General features: G+C 43.3%; 1 protein-coding gene across 1 annotated transcript in view; it reads left to right on the top strand.

The window, feature by feature from the left end:
* Positions 1-269: 269 nt before the first annotated feature.
* Positions 270-19,355, top strand: part of GABRG1 (gamma-aminobutyric acid type A receptor subunit gamma1) — a 106,550-nt gene continuing 87,464 nt past the window's right edge. The window contains exon 1 of the mRNA XM_090035873.1: positions 270-821. Coding sequence (XP_089891999.1) covers positions 574-821 — 248 coding nt within the window. The 5' untranslated portion in view covers positions 270-573. The remainder of the gene's footprint in view (positions 822-19,355) is intronic.

Here is a 19,355-nt window from a genome sequence, read left to right as displayed (position 1 = left end):
GCCCCCGGTGGCTGTCTTGTTGCCCCCTCCCCGACTCAGGAGGCACCAGTCGCCCATGCCTAGTGTGTCTGGCCCCTCCAGCCACCCGCCCTGAACCACGGGCTCGGAGTCTGGGTCCTGGCAGCGGAAGCGGCAGCCGCTCGCGCCCTCCTCAGGGCAGCGCAGGGCGAAGCCCGCGGGGCGGCTCGGCGCGCGCCCGAGAGGCGGGTCCCGGGCTTCCCCCGTCCCCATGGCAACCGCCTCCCGCGCTCGGCAGACCAAGGAGCCTCTCAGCTCGGGGCGCGGCGCCCCGGGCCCGGCCCGGCCCGAGCTGCGATGCCCCCCCGCAGGGGGGAGCACGGGAGACTGGGGCTCGGCGCCTCCTGGGGCCCCCCGCGGTGCGGGCTCGTCTCTCGGTGCCCCCCAGCCGGCGGGCGCCGCGGGGAGCGGGCGGAAGCGGCGCTGGTCCCCGTCCGACGGCGCGCGTGGCCGCGTGAAAATGACCAGCCGCCCTTGCAAGCGTGTTTCCCTTCTAGTAAAGGAGGCTCCACCTCTAGGCGGGAGCGATTCGTCCGGCACGTTGGGAGATAATTTATGGAGCAACCTGAAGAGCCTATTGGCCGAGTTGGCCCGGCGCTACCTGTGCGGTGCCGGTCTCCCGCGCCCCGCCGAGGCGCTGGGGGCGCGGGCCGCAGCGCGGAGCCCCGGCGGAGGGGAGAGCGGGAGAGGCGCACCCAGCCCATGGATCCCTGGAGGCGGCCCTGCGGCCCTTCGCCCCCGTGGCACCCGGGCAGCGGGCTGCGGCTCCTGCTCCTGCTCCTGACGGTGCGTTTGGGCAGCTGGTGAGTACACGCGGGCGCCGAGGCGGTCGCTCCCCCGCCGGGGAGGCAGCGCTGTGGGTTTCCTGCTGGCCTGGCGGCTCCCGGCTCCGTTTGCTGTCACATCCCTTCCCAGTCGCACTCGCGCCGTGCCCCCCACGCCGTGAGCAGGTGCCCGCGGCTCTGCAGGCGCCTGCTGCCGGATCGGACAGGGGCCACGTCAAACTTTCCTGGGCACGCTTGTAATGGGCGGAGGAAGAGGGGCGGGAGCCCCTAATCCGCTCGACTTGCAAAAGTCTTCCATGCAGATTCCCTGTAAAACGGACACTTGTTTCTTCCCACTCGAGATTTGCCTCTGGGGGGGGCCCTGGAAGGCAGATGCCTAAGTGCACCGTCAGAGGCTGGATAGCTTGCAGAAAACCATCTTGTGGTTTTTTTATTTGCGATTTCTTAATTGGTCTAATAAGAGGCTTCCTCTGAACCCGGAGTTCTAGAGTTTTGCATTGCTGTCAGAGGCTGGGCATTTACCAGCACCAGCTCCCCAAGAGGAGCTTTCTGCTGAGCGATAGGAATTGATCTGGCCAGGACTGCCTGTTATTAGAGTTGCATCTCAGAAGCAATTAGCTTTATGCAAGGGAGGTTTCAGTTGGATATCAAGAAAAAACTTTCTTACTGTGGGGGTGGTGAAGCACTGGAACAGGTTAGGCAGAGAGGTGGTGCGATCTCCATTCCTGGAGGCTTTTAAAGCCTAGCTTGGCAAAGCCCTGGCTGGGATGATCTAGCTGGGGATGGTGGTGCTTTGAGCAGGGGGTTGGACTAGATGACCTCCTGAGGTCCCTTTCAACCCTAATTTTCTATCATTCTATGCATGTATCAACGTGATTTAATTTATCGAAGCTTGGTTTGTAGTGCCAGCCACATGCTTCCTGCACCTGTAGCTGAAAATTGCAAATTTAAATATGCCCAGCTTGGCAGAAGGCTTGGAGTCTGCTCACTTACCTGAAAAAGACATCCAGGTACTTGTTCTTATGGGAAAAAAGGCAACTTTTTATTCTGTTTTGACTTTCTCCCAAACTCTTGTACTGTGTGTATAAGTAGGGGTCCTGCTCCTGTATGAGGTCAATGGGAGTTTTGCCTTTTCTGTCTGTGGGAGCAGAATTAAACCCACTGTGCACATGTGGAGCAGCTGAATGGGTGTAAAGAAGTTGCTGAAGTTCATGAAACTAAAAACGTCCATTTTTTTAAGAAGGGTTTGCAAGGCTGGTCAGGAAAATTTCTGAAGAAACCACTCTGTTCTATGATGATGTTGCTTAAAAGTGTCCATAACAGATTTAGTAGAAAGAGAATGAAAGAAATTAGTACGTCTTTCAGCTTCCTTAATGATTCAGAGCTAATATACACCATTCTACAGGTTGTCCTCTGGTAAACAACATTAAGTAACAATGAAAGTGCAGTGGACTATTGCCTAGTGTGCCTTTTTTATAACATAAACCAAATTAGGATTCATAGAAGATCAGCCAGATATGCAATATCCAGGGTGGTAAAAATCCATTAAAATATGTTTTAAAAAATCCATTAAAATATAGGCCCCCTATATTGAATTGTCATTTATCAATCTGTGTGAAGTGTGCTGATCTAAGATAATCTGCTGTCTTCACAGGGCTGCTGAGTTATCCTGGTTAGAAACTCCACTGATTACCCTTTTCTTAATCTGTTTCTTTTTAAAACCTCGGCATATTATGGTAACATTTTTCAAAGGCATTGATGGAAATGATACCAGCACAGCTGTGCATATTCAGAATGTTTTTAATGAATATATTGTACCTCAGGTATGAAATAAATTATCAAGTGGTTTGAGAGAGAAAGAATACTCAGGCTAATTTATCAGTTCAAAGACTGAGTTTCAAAGAAGGAAGACTATCTTAAACAACTAGGAAACTAATTATTTCATTCTTCACTGATTAAAGAGAGAGTCTGGTTTTGATTAGTGGCATGATATTGGTATTAGTGGCATGGTATGATAATATGTTGTATGCCCATAATCAATGGTAAATTTATAAATAAGTTAATGAAATACCCTCCAATAAGAGGAAGAAAACACTTGGATTCATTATTTTATTCTGCACTGAAATATCTCTGAGATAAAATGGAGCCTTCAATATAAATATTTATGTAGCTGTATCAGTGCTTTCCAGGTTTGCCTTTCATTCAGACACTAATGGAAAAATGGTGGTTGTTGAGAGCTTTTCCAAGTGACCACAAATGGACATATTATCCAGACTCTGAGACTCAGGTGTGTTGTTTGTTACAAGTCAGTGATGTTTTTGGAGCAAGCTATCGGGGACTTTCTAGAACCCCCTTTTAAACATCCTGTCACATAATAGAAGAAAAGTTTAATTCTTTTGCTTATCTTCTGAGATTCTTTTTTTACAGTCCAGTGAGACCTTTCCTTGAAATGTGTGTAAGATACACTGCGTAAAACGTTTTGCTCCCAGAATAGAGGAAGCTGCATTAAATTGCAGACAACTTCCAGAAACAGCTCAGGAGAAGTGCTTTTATCAGTTTCTGATAGGAAATCATGCCTGCTTTCCACACAAGGCACTCTTCGAAAGGCACAAGTTGGAGTTCTTCTGTTATGTGGATGTGTTCCAAAACTCCTATTGTCCTGGGTGTGCTGTCTGTAGTATACTTAATAAAAATATAGTAGTAAAATAAATTATAACTTATGGATTCTAGTCCACCATTCAAAGCCACACTCTCCACTAATACAATAATCATACACAACAAAAAGTGCAGCACAGCCTTAACTCTGTCTCTCATACCCAATCTTTCAGTATCTTCTTCCTCAAACTCAGCCCACCTCCATCACAAAAAGACTAGATTTTTCTTCCCCATTTCCTGCATGCTGCTTTGAAACTGCACATGTTCAAATTTCAAGACAGGGGTGCTGAATGATTGGCAATTCCCCCTTTTTTCGCTCAAAACAATCCATACGTCAGTGTTAAGTCTACAGCAGCAAAATGTTCTTAGTTCTCTTGTGTTTTATCTGATCTATATAATATTTATACTGTTTAATTTATTCTTATATTCTTGGGTACTTTGTTTTTGATGGGTAAGGACCTTGTTGTCATGTGGCAGCTGTAAATTGGTTTTTTGTAAACAGATTTGTTTTTGTTAACATTTAGCCTTCTTAATCCTTTGATAAGTAGTTGAGGTGGACATAGCTACGTAGTGAGAAGAAGCACCACTCTAAAAATAACGTTGATCTTTTTTTAACATACATAAAAATAACTTTTTTGCAAAGTTCAGTAACCTAGAAGAAGCTGTTACAATAAATTATTTCACTTTGCCACTCATTATGCAATATTTTTTTGTTACGTTTACCTCTGAGTAAGAGCTTTTCCACCACCCATTTGCATCTTAGCCGGGCAAAGAGAAGCACACAGGCAGGCATCCACTGACTTTATTTAAACTCAACTTGGATATAAAGTCTGCTCATATACAGTGTAACTCTCAGAATTTAGACCTGTTCAGAAGTTGTTATGTTCTGTACATAGTAGAAGTTAAGTTTCAATGGACAATAGCTAATGTCACTCACTTCTAAAAAATGGGGTAGCTTGACCCAACACTGCTGTCTCAGTGGTGAGTTGCCATGATTCAACACTATTATGTAGAAATTCAGGTTCTCAGCATAGAAGTGGTAATACAAGATCAGTTAACTCAAAACCCCTGGTTTCTGTAGCATCACCTATGAAAACAGATTTTTGTCTTTTAGAACAGGGATATTCAAACTACCTGTGCAGCCCCCAGCCACATGCAGCCCTCAGATCATGTGGGCCATATGTTGGAAGAGAGGGTCCTTATCATTCCCACTGGACTAACAGTGCTGATGGTGACTTATAGGTCCCCCTAGGACCACCCTGCCCTTCACTGTGCCTCCACTGTGTGAGCTTCCCAGCTGCACGTTGCTGCCTGCAACCCACTATGGGAGCTGCATAGGCTGCCTCCTGACCATCCTCTGCTGTGCAGCTGTAGGAGAAACAGTTGCAGGGACCTGTAAGCTACATGCTGGCCCCTTGTGGACTGCAGTGTGGCCCATGGGTCACCAGTTGGACGATCCTCATTTAAAACTGCATTCTCACTGCCTCTGAGTGGAGTTCCGCATATACCTTAATAGTATTGTAACAGTAACCAATAACAGAGACAAGTGGTAATTTAAAATGTTGCTAATGTCATTGTTTCCAGTGCAGAATGAGTAGCAGAAACATCACAGCTGCTATTTCTTTATCAATTTTTTTTACAATTGAGAGCTCCAAGGTCTGCACTGTCAACCCCCTATTTGGAAGACTGCTTAAGACTACCTTTTAGAATAGGCTTAGCTCCAGAGATATTTCACAGCATGATGAGCCAGATGCTAGAAAGTTTAGCAGGTGGGAAAGTCTATATTGATAACATAATAATATGGGGCAGTAATGCCACTGGCCACCCAGAAGGATTGAGAAAAATACTAGATATTGCAAGAGCTAATAACCTTAAACTGAATAAAGACAAATGTCAGTTTCAGAAAACAGAAATAACATAGTTGGGCAAGCAACTGAAAGGCAGTCTTACCTAATGACTCAAAGGTTCAGGCAATACTGAACATTCTAAAACCTGAAGATAAAAAGGGAATTTGAAGATTGCTAGGAACATTGAATTTTGTCAACAAATTTATTCCTATCTACACAGCTTGTACAACTTAAGACACCTTCTCCACAAGATTCAGAAAGGGCCTGGATGCCACAGTATGAAAGCGAATTTAGTGATCTAAAACACATATTGACATTAACCCCTTTGACTCTTTAAAAAGCATCAAACCTCCATGGGTGCCAGATACACTGGGAGCAATACTATTACAGCATCATGAAACTGATTGATTGCTAGTCTCATATGTAACTAGGGTTATGACAGCTGCAGAAAAAATATATGCACAAATTGAAAACTTGACCTAACTTATGGATGTACAATATCCATGACTTGTTGTACGGTTGGAGATTCGGTGTGGAAACAGATCACAAACTGATTGAAATATTAAAAAAAGGACTTGGAGATGAATCACCAAGGATATAGTTCCTAATTTATGAATTGCAGAAGTATAATATGACCTTGGGCTGCTTGCAGACATAGGGGGGAGAGAGGGGAAACAAAAATGGTGCTTTACTTTAAACTCAGCATGCTCTTATACTAAGCCCAGCACATGCCCAGAAGACGCAGTGCCCTAGTTGCACCCAGCTTTCCCATCATCTGTTGAGATTGGGCACTTCAGTGTGGCTTTTTTGGTGCTTTTATCTAATAGCTAGTTGAATCAGCTTTAGCTAAAAGCACCAAAAAGCCCCACTGAAGCAGCTGATCTCTATACACTGCGGAGTGGGTCAAAGTAATGCACTGCTGCTTCTGGTGGAGAGCTCCCCCAACACATCTGTCACAGTCCTGGATTTCCAACCTAGATCTGACTCAGTGACGGCAAATATGCTTTCAAGAGCATACCCTTTGTCTAAGTCTACAACCTGATGTAACCATACATGTGGATGTGATTAAAGCATCATGCAGTGTATCTCCAGAAATTTGGGATGGACTTGTGATGGAAATGGTTAAAATGAAACACTGTAAGAGGTGAGATAAGCAACAAGTAAAGGAGAAAATCACCATTTCTCTACCTTCATATTCTCTATATAAAAAATAACTCTCAGTGCTCCCAGGTGTACTCATGAAAGCTATACCAGTTGTGATTCCTGCAGTGATGAGAAATACAATTTTGGGACAAATCCATGAAGGACATGTGAGAATGACCAAATCAAAAAGCAGACCCAGTATTGTCTTTTGGCCTCAGAAGAATAGTGATATTAAAGACATGATGTTGGGATGTGGAACATGCCAGAAATGCAGTGATGACCATCAAAAAGAACCAGTGATACCCCTGAGCAACTTACAGTTCCATGGGACAGAGCTGGGACTGATCTATTTAGGTTGAAAAGACATGACCACTTGATTACTATGGACTACTATACTAATTTCCTAGAAGTTGTGACATTTGAAGATCATTGGCGATGTGTAGGGGGTGCACACAGGTGCACGTGCACCCCCTGCGTTTGGCCATGTGCCCCCTGGAAGCACCAGCTGCAAAACTGGAAGTGCCAGTGCAAGTGCACTTCCATTTTTGCTGCTGGTGGTTCCGTGCTTGGCAATCTGTCGCTGGGGAACCTCCCCCGCCCCCAGTTGGTGATTGGCCATGGGGAACCCCCTTTCCCCGGTCGGCAATCTGGTCCCCCCCCAGACTCAGGAGGCACCAATCGCCCATGTTGACGACTCTACACTGACAATAGTTGGCAAGCATATTCAATGTAGAGTCGCATGCTGCTACATTTCAAGACTTTTGCTGAAATGTATACCTTTTGTTTTTGCCATTTTTTTTTGTTTTTGTCATGAAACATCCAGTCCCAAATACTTACAAGGTAACTGACTGCCAGAATGAGGAGCACACATCATAAAAAACCTGCTTCAAAAAAGAAAAGAGAAAGGAAAAGACTTCTACTTGGCACTGATCAACTACACAGCTACAACACTGCAGTGTGAAAAGTCGCCTGCAGGTCTTCTCTAAAACAGGTGTATAAAAGCTTGACTAACTGACCTGGGCCAAAAATGAATGGTGACAATGGAGTATGCAATAGCGTAGAAAAGACTGGGAAAGTACAAACAGATATATAATTACAACAAAGGAACAAAGATATTTCCATAGTTAATAAATGCACATTTGGTAAGATGGACATTACCCAGTTAAAGCTACAGAAATCAAAGAGGAATCAAAAAGGCCAAATTTTAAGGGGGAATCAAAGACATCTTCTTAAAATACCTGGCGATGAGCAGAATAAGAACAGAGGTACTGACTGAAACTAATTGACAAGGTAACCCAGAATGTGACCAGGAGGTTGAACATTTGAATGCAGACAAGAACTTAATCACATAGGGGCTCTAATATAGTAGAGCAGAAAGACTGCTGAAACAGCCAGGGATTGATTGAAACATGTTTGTTTGAGTTTGTAATAGTTTTTATTTTAGTGTTATAAGTGTAGTGAGGATTTTATAAAAAGGGGAATATATGACATAGAATAAGTCTTCCTGGGCAAGGAAATCTGGTATCCTGCAAGACAGTCTGAGTGAAATTGCAGGAACTTCTGGCCCAGACAACAGGAGCAGGCCAGGAAAAAAAATTGTTACCTCTGCACTGTAAATAGTTTATATACATTTCCGTAAATAATACAAAGTTATTTCCACATCACAAGCTTCCAGATACTATGAACTGCATTCTGGGCTCTATCAACAAAAGTGTCACATGCAAGTCAAAGGAAGTGATTCTTCTGTTTTGTTCAACCCTGATGAGGCCTCATCTGAAGTAATGTGTCCAGTTTTCATCCCCACACTTAAAGAAAGATGTGGAAACATTGGCAACAGTCCAGTGAAGAAGGACAGAAATGATTAGAGGCCTGGGAAGACTTACAAGGAAAAGTTTAAAGAACTAGGAGTATTTAGTCTGGAGTAAAAAAGAAAAGGGGGGATTTGATAATGGTCTTCAAATACCTGATGAGTGATTTATAAAGACAATGCAGATGACCTTTTTCTGTGGCTAAAAGGGATAGGACTTGGAGCAGTGGCTTCAATATGCAACAGAGGAAATTTAGGATGGAGATTACGAAGAACTTTCTGACTATGAGGATGGTAGAGCATTGGAATGCTACTCAGAAAAACCATGGAATCTCCATCCTTGGAAACTTTCAAGAGCAGGTTCCACAGACCCTTGACTAGGATGGTTTAGTCAGGGATGATCCTGCCCTGAGGAGGAGGCTGGAATGGATGACCTCATGATGTCCTTTTCAGCCCAATTTTCCTGTGATCTTATGTGGGACTCTGCAGTCAAGCAGCCTGAAATTCTGAAACCTCTGGCTCAGCCTTTTGAAGGCTCAGGTTTTTCATACACACTCTCAGTTCTGGATTGCTATGGTCACTCTGCCCCTTATAGGGATTAGTTGAGGGGCTTAGTGTAAAAGATAAGCAGGGAATGAAGGTTTAAGAAATTGCAAAGTATAGTTGCTTAGTTTCAATAATGAAATAAAATAATAATAATAAAAAAATGAGGCCCTCCCTTCCAATCTCTATTCCACCTCTTCCCTGTGAATCTGAGGCCTAGTCAGAGTTTTGAGCAGAGTCTTCCTGTTTTTTCCTGTTCTCCATCCTTGTCTTCTGAAGTGGTATAGAAGATTTCCTCCATTATCTCAATTCTGCATATAGTCTCTGAACTAAGTTGCCTTTGTGCTCCAAGTAGGAAATAAAAGATCATTCCCTCAATTTAGCTTCTCAAGAGAGACAGCATTATCTAATGTTGACTGGCTGGTAGATGAAAGGCAAAGTTGGTAGACCTAAGTTGCTCTATCATGTTTTCTCAGCTTTGTAACTCATCTAGGTACTGAGCCCCTAATGTAGAATAGGTTTTTAATTTAAAAGTAAATCTAAAATAAAGGTCAAAATAAAAGATAGAGGCTGAAATACAAAGTAGAATTCACAACTCAAATAGATTTATTCCACCCTTTCAGAATTTTTCTCCGTTTTAGGTAGTTATAAACTGTGATCAAGTCACCTCTTAACCTTCCCTTGGGTGGGTTAAACTGGGGTTCTTAAGTTGCTTGGTATAATGTTTCCCAGATTTTGAATTGTTCTGTTAGTTCCTTTCTAAAATTCTTTCTAATTCATCAGCTACTTCCTTAAATATAGACTCCAGAATTAGGGCACGCCTCACGTGACATATATATAAAGACAGTTCTACCTCACTACTACTACTTAATATTCCTCTGAAGGTCCAAACATTAATTATAGTTTTGCACTGGTATTTAATCCATTTAATTATCCACTAGGACCCTAGTTCTTTTAATGTCATTGCATTTCAGAATATTATCTTCTATTTTCTGTCTGGGGGTGAAGTTACACGTTACACTTAGACCATGCTAAGGGCACTTAAACCGTGAACATTTGTATGTTAAAGCTTGTCTCAAAGTTATGCCATTTCAGGTGAGGGTTAACTTTGGGCCATGCTATCTAGCTCATGTCAGAGTAATATGAGTTTGCTTCACGCAGATAGAATGAGCAATTTGCAGTCCTCCACTGTCTCAGGTTGCACTACTCACAGCCCCCCACCCTTTTCACTTCAACAGGATCGATACAGCCCAGATGTTCTGGCTTCTAGCCATGCTCCTGCTTGCCAGTCCTCTAATGGTAAGTAAAAGCTGTGCAGGCAGGCAGTGGTATTAACCCTTAATGTGTGACTGCACATAGCAGGTGCATCTAAACATGAAATTATTTTGATGCAATCAACTCTGGCATATATCGTGCCGGAGTCTATTGGTCCTGGATACTATGTTTACACGTAGGCCTGAGACTGCAACACATTGAGCTAAGTTGGAGTAGCTCCAGCTGACAGAGGGTCTGTCTGGGGAGGATCAGCCTGCCAGCCCAGGGCTGCTCTGCCCCAGCTCAATGTGCTGTGGAGGGGCTGGCTGGGACACAAGGGTGCAGCAGCGTGGGACTAGTTGGCAGGCAGACCTTGCCCTGAAGCACTCTCATACCCTAGCCAGCCCCTCCAGAATCTATGTGTCCTGCTGTGGCATTTTTTTTTTACCTCACAGAAAGATAGTACTTGTATTTACAGGTACTATCCTCCTTTAGAATAAATTAGTTTACTCCAGCCCAATAGGGGCGCATGTGTAGAAGTTGAAGGTGCCTATACATGAGCAGGGAGGCTGCTGGATTAATCAAGTATGCTGGAGTGTGGTAATTACCGTGTTCCAGCAGCCTCCAGTGTCTTGTGTATCAGCATCCCCGCACTTCAAAATGGGGGTGGGGAACTTTTATCTAAAGCACTCTCGAGCTTTAGATAAAGCACTCCCACCCCAACCATTTTGAAGCATAGGGATGTTGATACATAAGACACTCCAGACACTTTACTTAAAGAATTTCCTCACCAGAGCACATGTATAAATTCCCTAAGACTTTACTGTGGAGCTAATTAGGCAGTTCTGCAGTGAGCATCTCTTGTTGATGCACCCAGCATGTTCTAACTTTAACACCAGTTAACATTCCACAGATTTAATATTGTCTATGTGAAAGGTGTAACTTCACCCTCAGTGACTAACTGGTAAACCATTATTTATTTCCATATGCATAACTTTGGATTCGGATATAGTAAAATAAACGGTTATGAAAGGAGTCCACAGTACTAAGTAAATGAGGTTAATCTAAAACTGACCTGTCCCTGTTATGTTTTACCATTCTCATGATATTTGCCTTATTTTCAAATTTCACAATTATTTTCTGATAGTAAATTGACTAATGGCATTGAGCCAAGCACAGGCTTCTTTGGGGCCCTATTTAAACAGCTCCCTAGGATGAAGATTCTTCATTTAAAATGACTTTTTGAGATCTACCAGTTCACCAATATATTTAATATAGGCTATTTTCAACTTGTATAAGTTTTTTAACAGTGTAATGCTTGACTAAGTCTATTATTTATTTGTTATTGTCTAATTCTTTATTATCAGCCACTTCATTTTTTAAATTCATCAAACCTCACAGTAATTGAGACTTGCTGGTAAAGAATATTACAAATATTGGAGGACTTGTTCATAAATGACACGTAAAATAATTTTATGAATTTGCCAAGATGTCACTTACATTTTAAACCAGAAATCTAATGAACTGAGTTTGTCAATTTGAGTGTTTCCCAGCTAATTGTGGGATGGAGTTTAATTAAGGTAACTGCTTTTTATTGAATTTGGGTTCTAGTTTATTCTTTTTTTTTAACATTAGTTTTGCTTCAGGTCTGTTTCTACTTTGGACAGTGTTTCTCAGATCTGGACACTAGTATTTTTAACTCCTCAACAATATGTCAGTCCAGTCAAATAAAAAAAATGTATGCAATCTAAAGTTAATCAATCAAGTATAGATACAAATCTGGACTTGGAGTCTCCAGAGCAAGGTGAGATGACAAAGAGTTATGTCATGTGTGGACTTATGTACATAGGTGTGACAGAGCACAGATTGTGTTTGTCACTCAAAGGGGTTTGGGCAGGCAGCAGAACAGCCTGCAGGTGACTGCCCACTCAATCAGGAATCACATGGCCAGTGGGAGGCCATCTGATTGGGAAAAGGGCCCAGCTGCTAGAGATGAGAGCAGGCCCTGAACAGCTGGAGGGAAACCATCACCCAGCTGGAGCTGCTGCTCACACAACACTTGGAGATATAGGACAGTGTGACAGAACACCCTTTAGGGTGTCTGTCACTATAAGGGCTAGAGCAGGGAGCTGCCAGGTGGCTAATGAGAGAGGCCATTTAGGAAAGTGGCCATTTTGGGAGACCACTGCTATAAGAGTAGAGCATTTTGAGATCAGCGAGCTGGGAATAACATCATCTGTCAGAGCTCCTGCTCCAGGAATATCTTAGAGCTAAGGGTGAGGCTGCAGGGAAGGAGGAGCCTAAAACTGCACCCTGCTGGGATAGGAAAGGCCCAGTGAGACTGCCTGTGGCGGTGCAGCCCCACTTAAATACCAGGAACAATCACCTCCCTGGGTTGGGTCGCCTAAATCCCAGCCCGCACCTTTGGGTTGGTCATTAGGAGAGTTGTGGGGGGCGTGGGCAGGCATGCTTTGTGAAGCACCTGAGCCTGTAGCAGTGCAAGACCCTGGGCCCTGAGAATGGCAGGGCAGCATAGTGTGGCCAGTTAAGCTCAGAGCAGAGTATCTGAGTCCCAAGGTGGTGTTCAACTGTGGACCCCAGTAGGAGGGGTGGCGTGTTTTGCCCAGTGGGGCAGGAGTAAGGAATGACCCAGTGAGGGGCTAGGGCCGAGAGAGCCCAGAGTGGGGTGAATTATCAGTTACTGTCCAGATGAGGGTCACAGAGAACCCAAAAGGCTGAGCTAGGGCTGGCTGAATAGAGTAAGTGGATGAATTGGCAGTCACTGCCCAGATGAGGGTCACGGGAGAGGCCCAAAAGGCTGGGTCAGGACTGTCCAAAGTATGAGTGGACAAGCTCGAGGATCTCTTTGGAGAAGGGTGGTGGAGTCTGGCCAGGATAGGTAGAGTGTAAGAGGCCCTTGTGAGAGGGGGGTGGAGTGTGAGAGGCCCTTGTAACAGGGGGCAGTAAGAAAGAGGCCCAAGTAGGGTGGTATGTGAGCAGCCTTACAATCAACCCAGCTATAAGCTAGAGCTGTTTGTTTACACCATGACATCAGTGAGGCATGGGACATGTGTAGGGATGATAGGAACGTGTACTGATTGCCCATGATCATTTGGGCACATGAAGGGTAGCCTCCTGCCTATTTGACATCATAATCATTTACCAACAAGGCATGGCGGGCAAGCAAGGCAGACATTTTGCCGAGAGACATAATAGGGCGGAGCCATAATAGTATTAGGCCTGGAAGATGCCTGTCACAGGCAGGAATGGTGGGGATGGTGAAGGTTTCTGGTCCTGGGGCATGACTTAAAACTACACCCTACTAGGACTGGATGGTGTGGTGGGGCTGCTTGTGGCAGGGCAGTCTCCAGGAAATGCCGTGCCTGTGCCTCCCCAGTGAAGGGCAAGTATGGGGCACTAGAAAGCCTCAGCCCCTGCTGCCTTGTGAGTGACTCCATGCAGGGAAAGGCTAGGGGAGCCCACCCCAAGAAAAAGGGATGGGACCCACGCTCACTGACTGAGGCCTGAAGGGGGGTGGGATGAACGTGGGATTGAGAAGCTGCAGTATGGAGACATGGGGGATCAAGAGGGTTTAGAGTAGGGCAGGGAGCCCAAGAGAAAGTCAGGGGCTAGAAGCCTGGAGTGGCTGAATTGAGGCCCCAGTGTGGGTGTTATGATTGAGAGCCCCAGTGCCAGGGACACAAGGATTTCTAGGCCAGGTGAAGCTGAGTGACAGCCCAGCTAAGGGGCTGGAGTGTAATGAAGTATATGGATGTCAGGTGTGAGGCATGGGATATGGTATAAGTGGACGTTTGCAGCCATGTCTACACCCTTGGCAACAGGGCAATTAAATGGCCAGCCTCCCACCTGGGAACAGCATAAAGATGCATCAAAGGCTTGGCAAGCATGCGGGTCAGCATCTAGACCGGCCCCAAGATACCCACTTGTGACAATAAGACCTTGTATGATAATCATTTACCTTAAACCCCCACTAGATAAAGGTAGTGTAAATTTCAGATATAGAAAGTTGTTATTATACCTGCATTATTATGTTCTCAGAATTCTTGGACTATCTTGTCCTTTTCCTATATCTTTATTTTTCCCTTCACAATTCCATTTTGTTAGGCTGTGTAGTTAGCTAGGGTTAATCTTTTAACATGGGCTCCCTGATTCTCCACATTCTCATTTGTGTTCAGCCTATTTGGTTGCATTCAAACTACTTGGTTTGGATGAGTGAGTCAGTAGCTGAGTGTGACTGTTTACATTTTAATTACTGAGCTGCAGGGCCTGGCCAAAGAAATAAGAAATAAGACTTCAAAAAAGAGCCTGAATTATATATAGTTGATATCAGCAACTTCAGAAGAAAATTAAGCCATTAGAAGACTTGCCAATCCATACTGGTCAGCTTCACACACATCCATCCAAACTAAATGTCCCTAAGAGATTTGAGTGGGCATGATTCTCAGGTTCAGTCAGAGTCATATAAATTCTTGTAGTGGGTAAGTTATTCATCTTGATAGGATAGAAATTTTTTGTATGTTTCATGAAATAGGTAGAAAACAGCTCTTAAAAGATACTCAGTGGAAAAAAAAATGATATGGCTTTTACAAGAGGGTTTTGAAATTGAAAAATTCCAGTCACATTCACAGTATTAAGCTGTTCTTGGGTATAATCAACATCAGAATTCCACTCTTCTGCAGCTGCTAACTGCCTCTGTACAAGAAAAGGAGGGACCTACTTGCCAAAAATAATGAGCATTTTCAAATATCTTGCTAGACAAGGAATTGCTTTAAGGGACCATGGTAATGAGACAGACAACTTCAGTGAGTTAGCCACAACGAGAGCAAATGTGTTTGGGAACTGCAAATGTGGATGTCATGGTCAAAAGGCTTGACCAGTTCTGACATCCAAACTAAAATATATAAAAAATCATGTGCAAGATCACTGGAAATATGGAGTTAATTGACATGAATACAAAATAGGGATAGAGATGTTCCAACATATGAGCGTGGACAGGAGAAATGAGATGAGAAGTAGTTTTGGAAAGAAAACATCCGAGTAGCGTTTCCTGATGAGAACTTTTCCATGGTTTGAATTACACATCAATTTTGGGGGGGATCTGCAAAAAGAAAAATTGGATGGTGTTGGGGCTCTGTGCATGGGTCCCTGTCAGGACCATGGAGCTGGGGCCAGCTATGGTGGCCAGAAGGAGCCACTGCTGCCTGTGCTGCTCAGAACAGTGTGGGTCAGGCTGGGGGCTGTGCACAGTGATGCATGGACTCTGGGCTGTTGCAGAAAGGGGAAAGGGGTTCTGATCACCCCGTTGGGGGTTTCTTGTCTCTTATGCGGTGGTGGGGCTTTCTTCTCTTATGGGAGTGCTCAGCCCCCCCAAGCTCCCCTGTAATTCAAACCCTGAACTTTTCTACACTGGAAAATGTTCTTTTGCGCAGGCAGAAAAAACACATGAGAAATTGTAGTTCTTACAGTTTATTGATGTCTTGATGAAGCTGGCTCTTCTGTTGATGATGACAAAGATGGCCCAACAGTTTGGTATTCATTTTTGTAGGAGGAAGTCAGAGAAAAAGTAGCTATTGGGTCTTGTTTTTCACTTCTTAGCCTGGTATTCTGTCTTAGTCACAGAAAAATCCTATCCTTATTTGAAATGGTGAAATAATTGTGGGTATAATAAGGTACTTGCTAGCTAAAAATTGTTATCAATTGAATCTTAAGAGCTGCTTAAACCTATACTACAGATTGAAAGTTCCCCAAAAATGCTGAGACGTAGAAGTTTATGTAAGGGAGGAGAGTGCAATTTGTTACTGCCTCAGAGCAAATTTAGGTAGAATATCTTTCAGAGTCTGTTTTGCAGTTAGTGATTGATTACTATTTTAAACAAGATTTCAGGAAAGAACTGGTGAAGTTGGAACAGTGGGTATTTATTGGAAAGGAATTTGGATGATGTCTTTGTAAAGAACTCAATTAGGTTCACTTGTAGTGAAAGTTCAATAATCTATGTTCAGACAAGACTGTTACACAAGCTTCACAGAGATACTGAAGAGCATTTTACTAGAAATATGAGAACCATCTTTCAACTTAAGATATTTCTGTGACTAAAATTAATTGTGATGAACTTCTCATGTATAGGAAAAAAACATTCTGTCATCTGGAGATATACTTCAAAGCTATAATAACTCAGAAGAGTTCTGATCACCTTGACACCTGTGATATGTTTTAAGATGCTGCAAGCTTGATGACATGAACACTTAAAGTTAGCAATGGATTTTGTTATACAGGATCAAGGATGGAGAATTCTGTGGGATTCTCTTAAATAAATGACTGGTTGTTTGTTTAATTTTCTAAAATAATTAAAAATATTTTAATATAAAAGAATTTTTTCTCATTGTTATCCTAAAAACACGGTTATCCTAAAACAACATTTTCTGCTCAGTACAAGTCATTTTAGCTTATCTTTTGCAGTACATGTAAATTGTCTCCTCCTTTATAGGTTTTCCCACTATCCTTGGCCCAAAATCTCCCCTTGAATAAGGGACAATGAAGTCAGCAGGGGAAGATGAATTTTAGGAAACAAGGCAAAAAGCTATGAAGAGTCAGAGTAATGATGGCAGTAAAAGGCACAGTGAAGAAGGTTACAAGGAATAGAGTAAGTAGAAGACAAATGAGGAAATGTGGGGTATGAAGTGGACCAAGAAAGGAGTAAGTAATAGGTGACTGAAGTCGAATCACTGGGGAAGAGGTATCCTGAAGGGGATGCAGAAAAATGTAGTATTGCAGAAAGGGAGAAATGGATGGATAGGAGAGACTATCCTGAAAAGGCAGGCAATATGCTGACAGGTGGATTGGAGCAGGAAACAAAGGCAGGGACAAAATGGTAAACAATAAACTGTGCTAGAAGATGGAGGGATTATTTGTCTGCGGCTTCCTCAACTGGCTATGTAGGAAGAGGATAGAGAGGGAAAGAAAGGTGGCAAGTCTCTACCCAGGAGATGGGAGAGGGGAACTAGGGCTCACTCAGAGTGGTAAAAATGGATGTTTGTTTTCAATGTCTATATTTAAAGTTGAATTTTGTACCTGAAATGATCACACAAGAGCAGGCAACTAACTCATAAAATGAAAATACTAGGCAAAACCAACAGTTACCAATTTATTCTAAAAAAAGTCTGATTTTGAGAGAACCATGATTTTTTTTCTAACTCATTTTCTTTTGAATAAATGAAAAATGGCAGTACTGGTTTATATACACAAAAGCAACATAAAGTTACCTCATACATCTGTCCTTATATGAATAAATAGATTTTCTTTAATTGGTCAACTCTAATGTACTTCCTTAATAGCTTTCTTCAAGACTATCTATCTCTGTCTTCTTCAAATATTGATCCTCTTCTACTGGCTGTCACAGACCTAGAACATTTTCCAGATGAAGTACCACTGCAATGAAATTATATTTTTCCATACCATGGACTCCTGGCCCTTCTTTAACCTGTGGAAGGTATCATTTGTTTTGATTACTTAACATATTTACTCAAATCCAGGACAAGGTTTTTTTCCCCCGTTCAACATGGGGCAAGTGGTGGGTGGAACAGGTGGCAGAAAACAAGGTACAATAGGATGTGGGAGATAGGGAGTCAAGCTATTTGACACGCCACTTCTGGTTCCCCCACCACCTGCTTCCTTGCTGCTGCTGGCTGTTTACTTGCTGCTGCTTTCCCCATTACAGTGGGGGAGTGTGGGGCGAGGGTATATTTTAAGATGACCCTCCAGTAATTAGAATCTATACATGGAAAACTATAATGAATTTATTAATTTGACATGGGTAGAATCTATTCATTGGCAGGAAATCATCTTAAATTTGAATTCATTCAAGTAAATATGGTATTTTATCGTTTATGAAACTGAAGGTGTTTTTTAATTCTTTCTTTTTTAGAATATTGGGCAGATGTACTTTAACAGACCTATATTTCTATTCAGGGCTCCCATATTCTCAAATTTACTTTTGCTGCTTATAGTAGGGGCTATTTAACATCATGCAGACCACCTAAATTTATGATCATCTGTATAACTGATTATATTAGATGTACATTTATTTCAACTTCCCTAGCTTCTGACTCATTTCTTAGTGCCTGCTTGCTTTCTGCTACATTGGTTTGGAATTCTGACCAAATTCTGTAAAAAATGTCTGATCCTGGATCTTGAAACTTTAGTATCCAGATTCTGATCTCAAGTTCATCGTATTTCAGTGACCTTGATGGGCTTTGAATCAACCCTCACAAAGAGTCTGAAGGTTGGCCAGCTCATAAAACTTGTGAACTCCAGTTATCCAGCTCTAAAGGATACAAGTCGTACAATACTGAGAAACACTAATGCTCTGCCTAGTCCAATAGCCAGTTTCTGACAGTGGCAGGAATGGATGAAGTCAACAAGAAGAAGATCAGGGAAAGTGTGGGTCCCTTTAATGAGTGGGGGACACAACCTAGTGACAGATGATGTGGAAAAAGCTGAAGTACTTAATACTTTTTTTTTACCCCAGTCTTTACAGAGGTCAGCTCCCAGATTACTACACCTGGCAGCACAGTATGGGGAGAAGGTGAGCAGCCCTCAGTGGTGAAAGAACAGGTTAGAGACTATTTAGAAAAGCTGAACATGCACAAGTCCATGGTACTGGATGCAATTCCAACACTAATCTTGTCTTAAAGGGTGCCGATGGACATGCATTCCTGCTGTAACTCATGGCACTTCTCAGAAAAAGAGTTACAGTGACTCCCCCTCTCCCTCCCCCACATATGTGTGGGGGCTGGGGGGGGGGGCAGATCGAGATCCACTTTGGAACTGATCCAGTGGAGAGATGCCGTGTGTTTGCAGCCTCTCTCCCCTAGACCTACCCCGCCCTCCTTTTCCCCTCCCCCCCAACTCTGGTGCTGTCAGGATGGGAAGTGGAAAAGGCAGGGGAAAGAGCTCTGTTGTGGGGTTTGCCCAGCCTGCTCCTCCCATCCTAATGACCACATGAGGGCAGACCTGGGCTGTATCAGTGCAGCCCTGCTCCCAGGCAGGGACAAACAGAAGTTAACAATGGTGCTTTGTTTTAGAATGCCTTCATCTAAACCCTTATTAAATGAAGGTTAATTTGTTACATGATCGGGCACTTTTAAGGTACTATGCTGCTGTGCACTTCTGTGAAGGCATGGCTGTAGAGTGTTTTGAAGGGGCCAATCACACAACAAATATTACTTCTGTCAGTGCCCAAAGAATGATCACAAACTCAGTTTGGTGGCAAAAATTTGGCCAGGT

This window comes from Crocodylus siamensis, chromosome 2, assembly GCF_052110815.1.
Source record: "Crocodylus siamensis isolate JL-2025a chromosome 2, ASM5211081v1, whole genome shotgun sequence".
NCBI classification, from domain to species: Eukaryota; Metazoa; Chordata; order Crocodylia; family Crocodylidae; genus Crocodylus; species Crocodylus siamensis.
The sequence above is the reverse complement of the archived record's forward strand: the minus strand, read 5'-3'. Positions and strand labels throughout refer to the sequence as shown.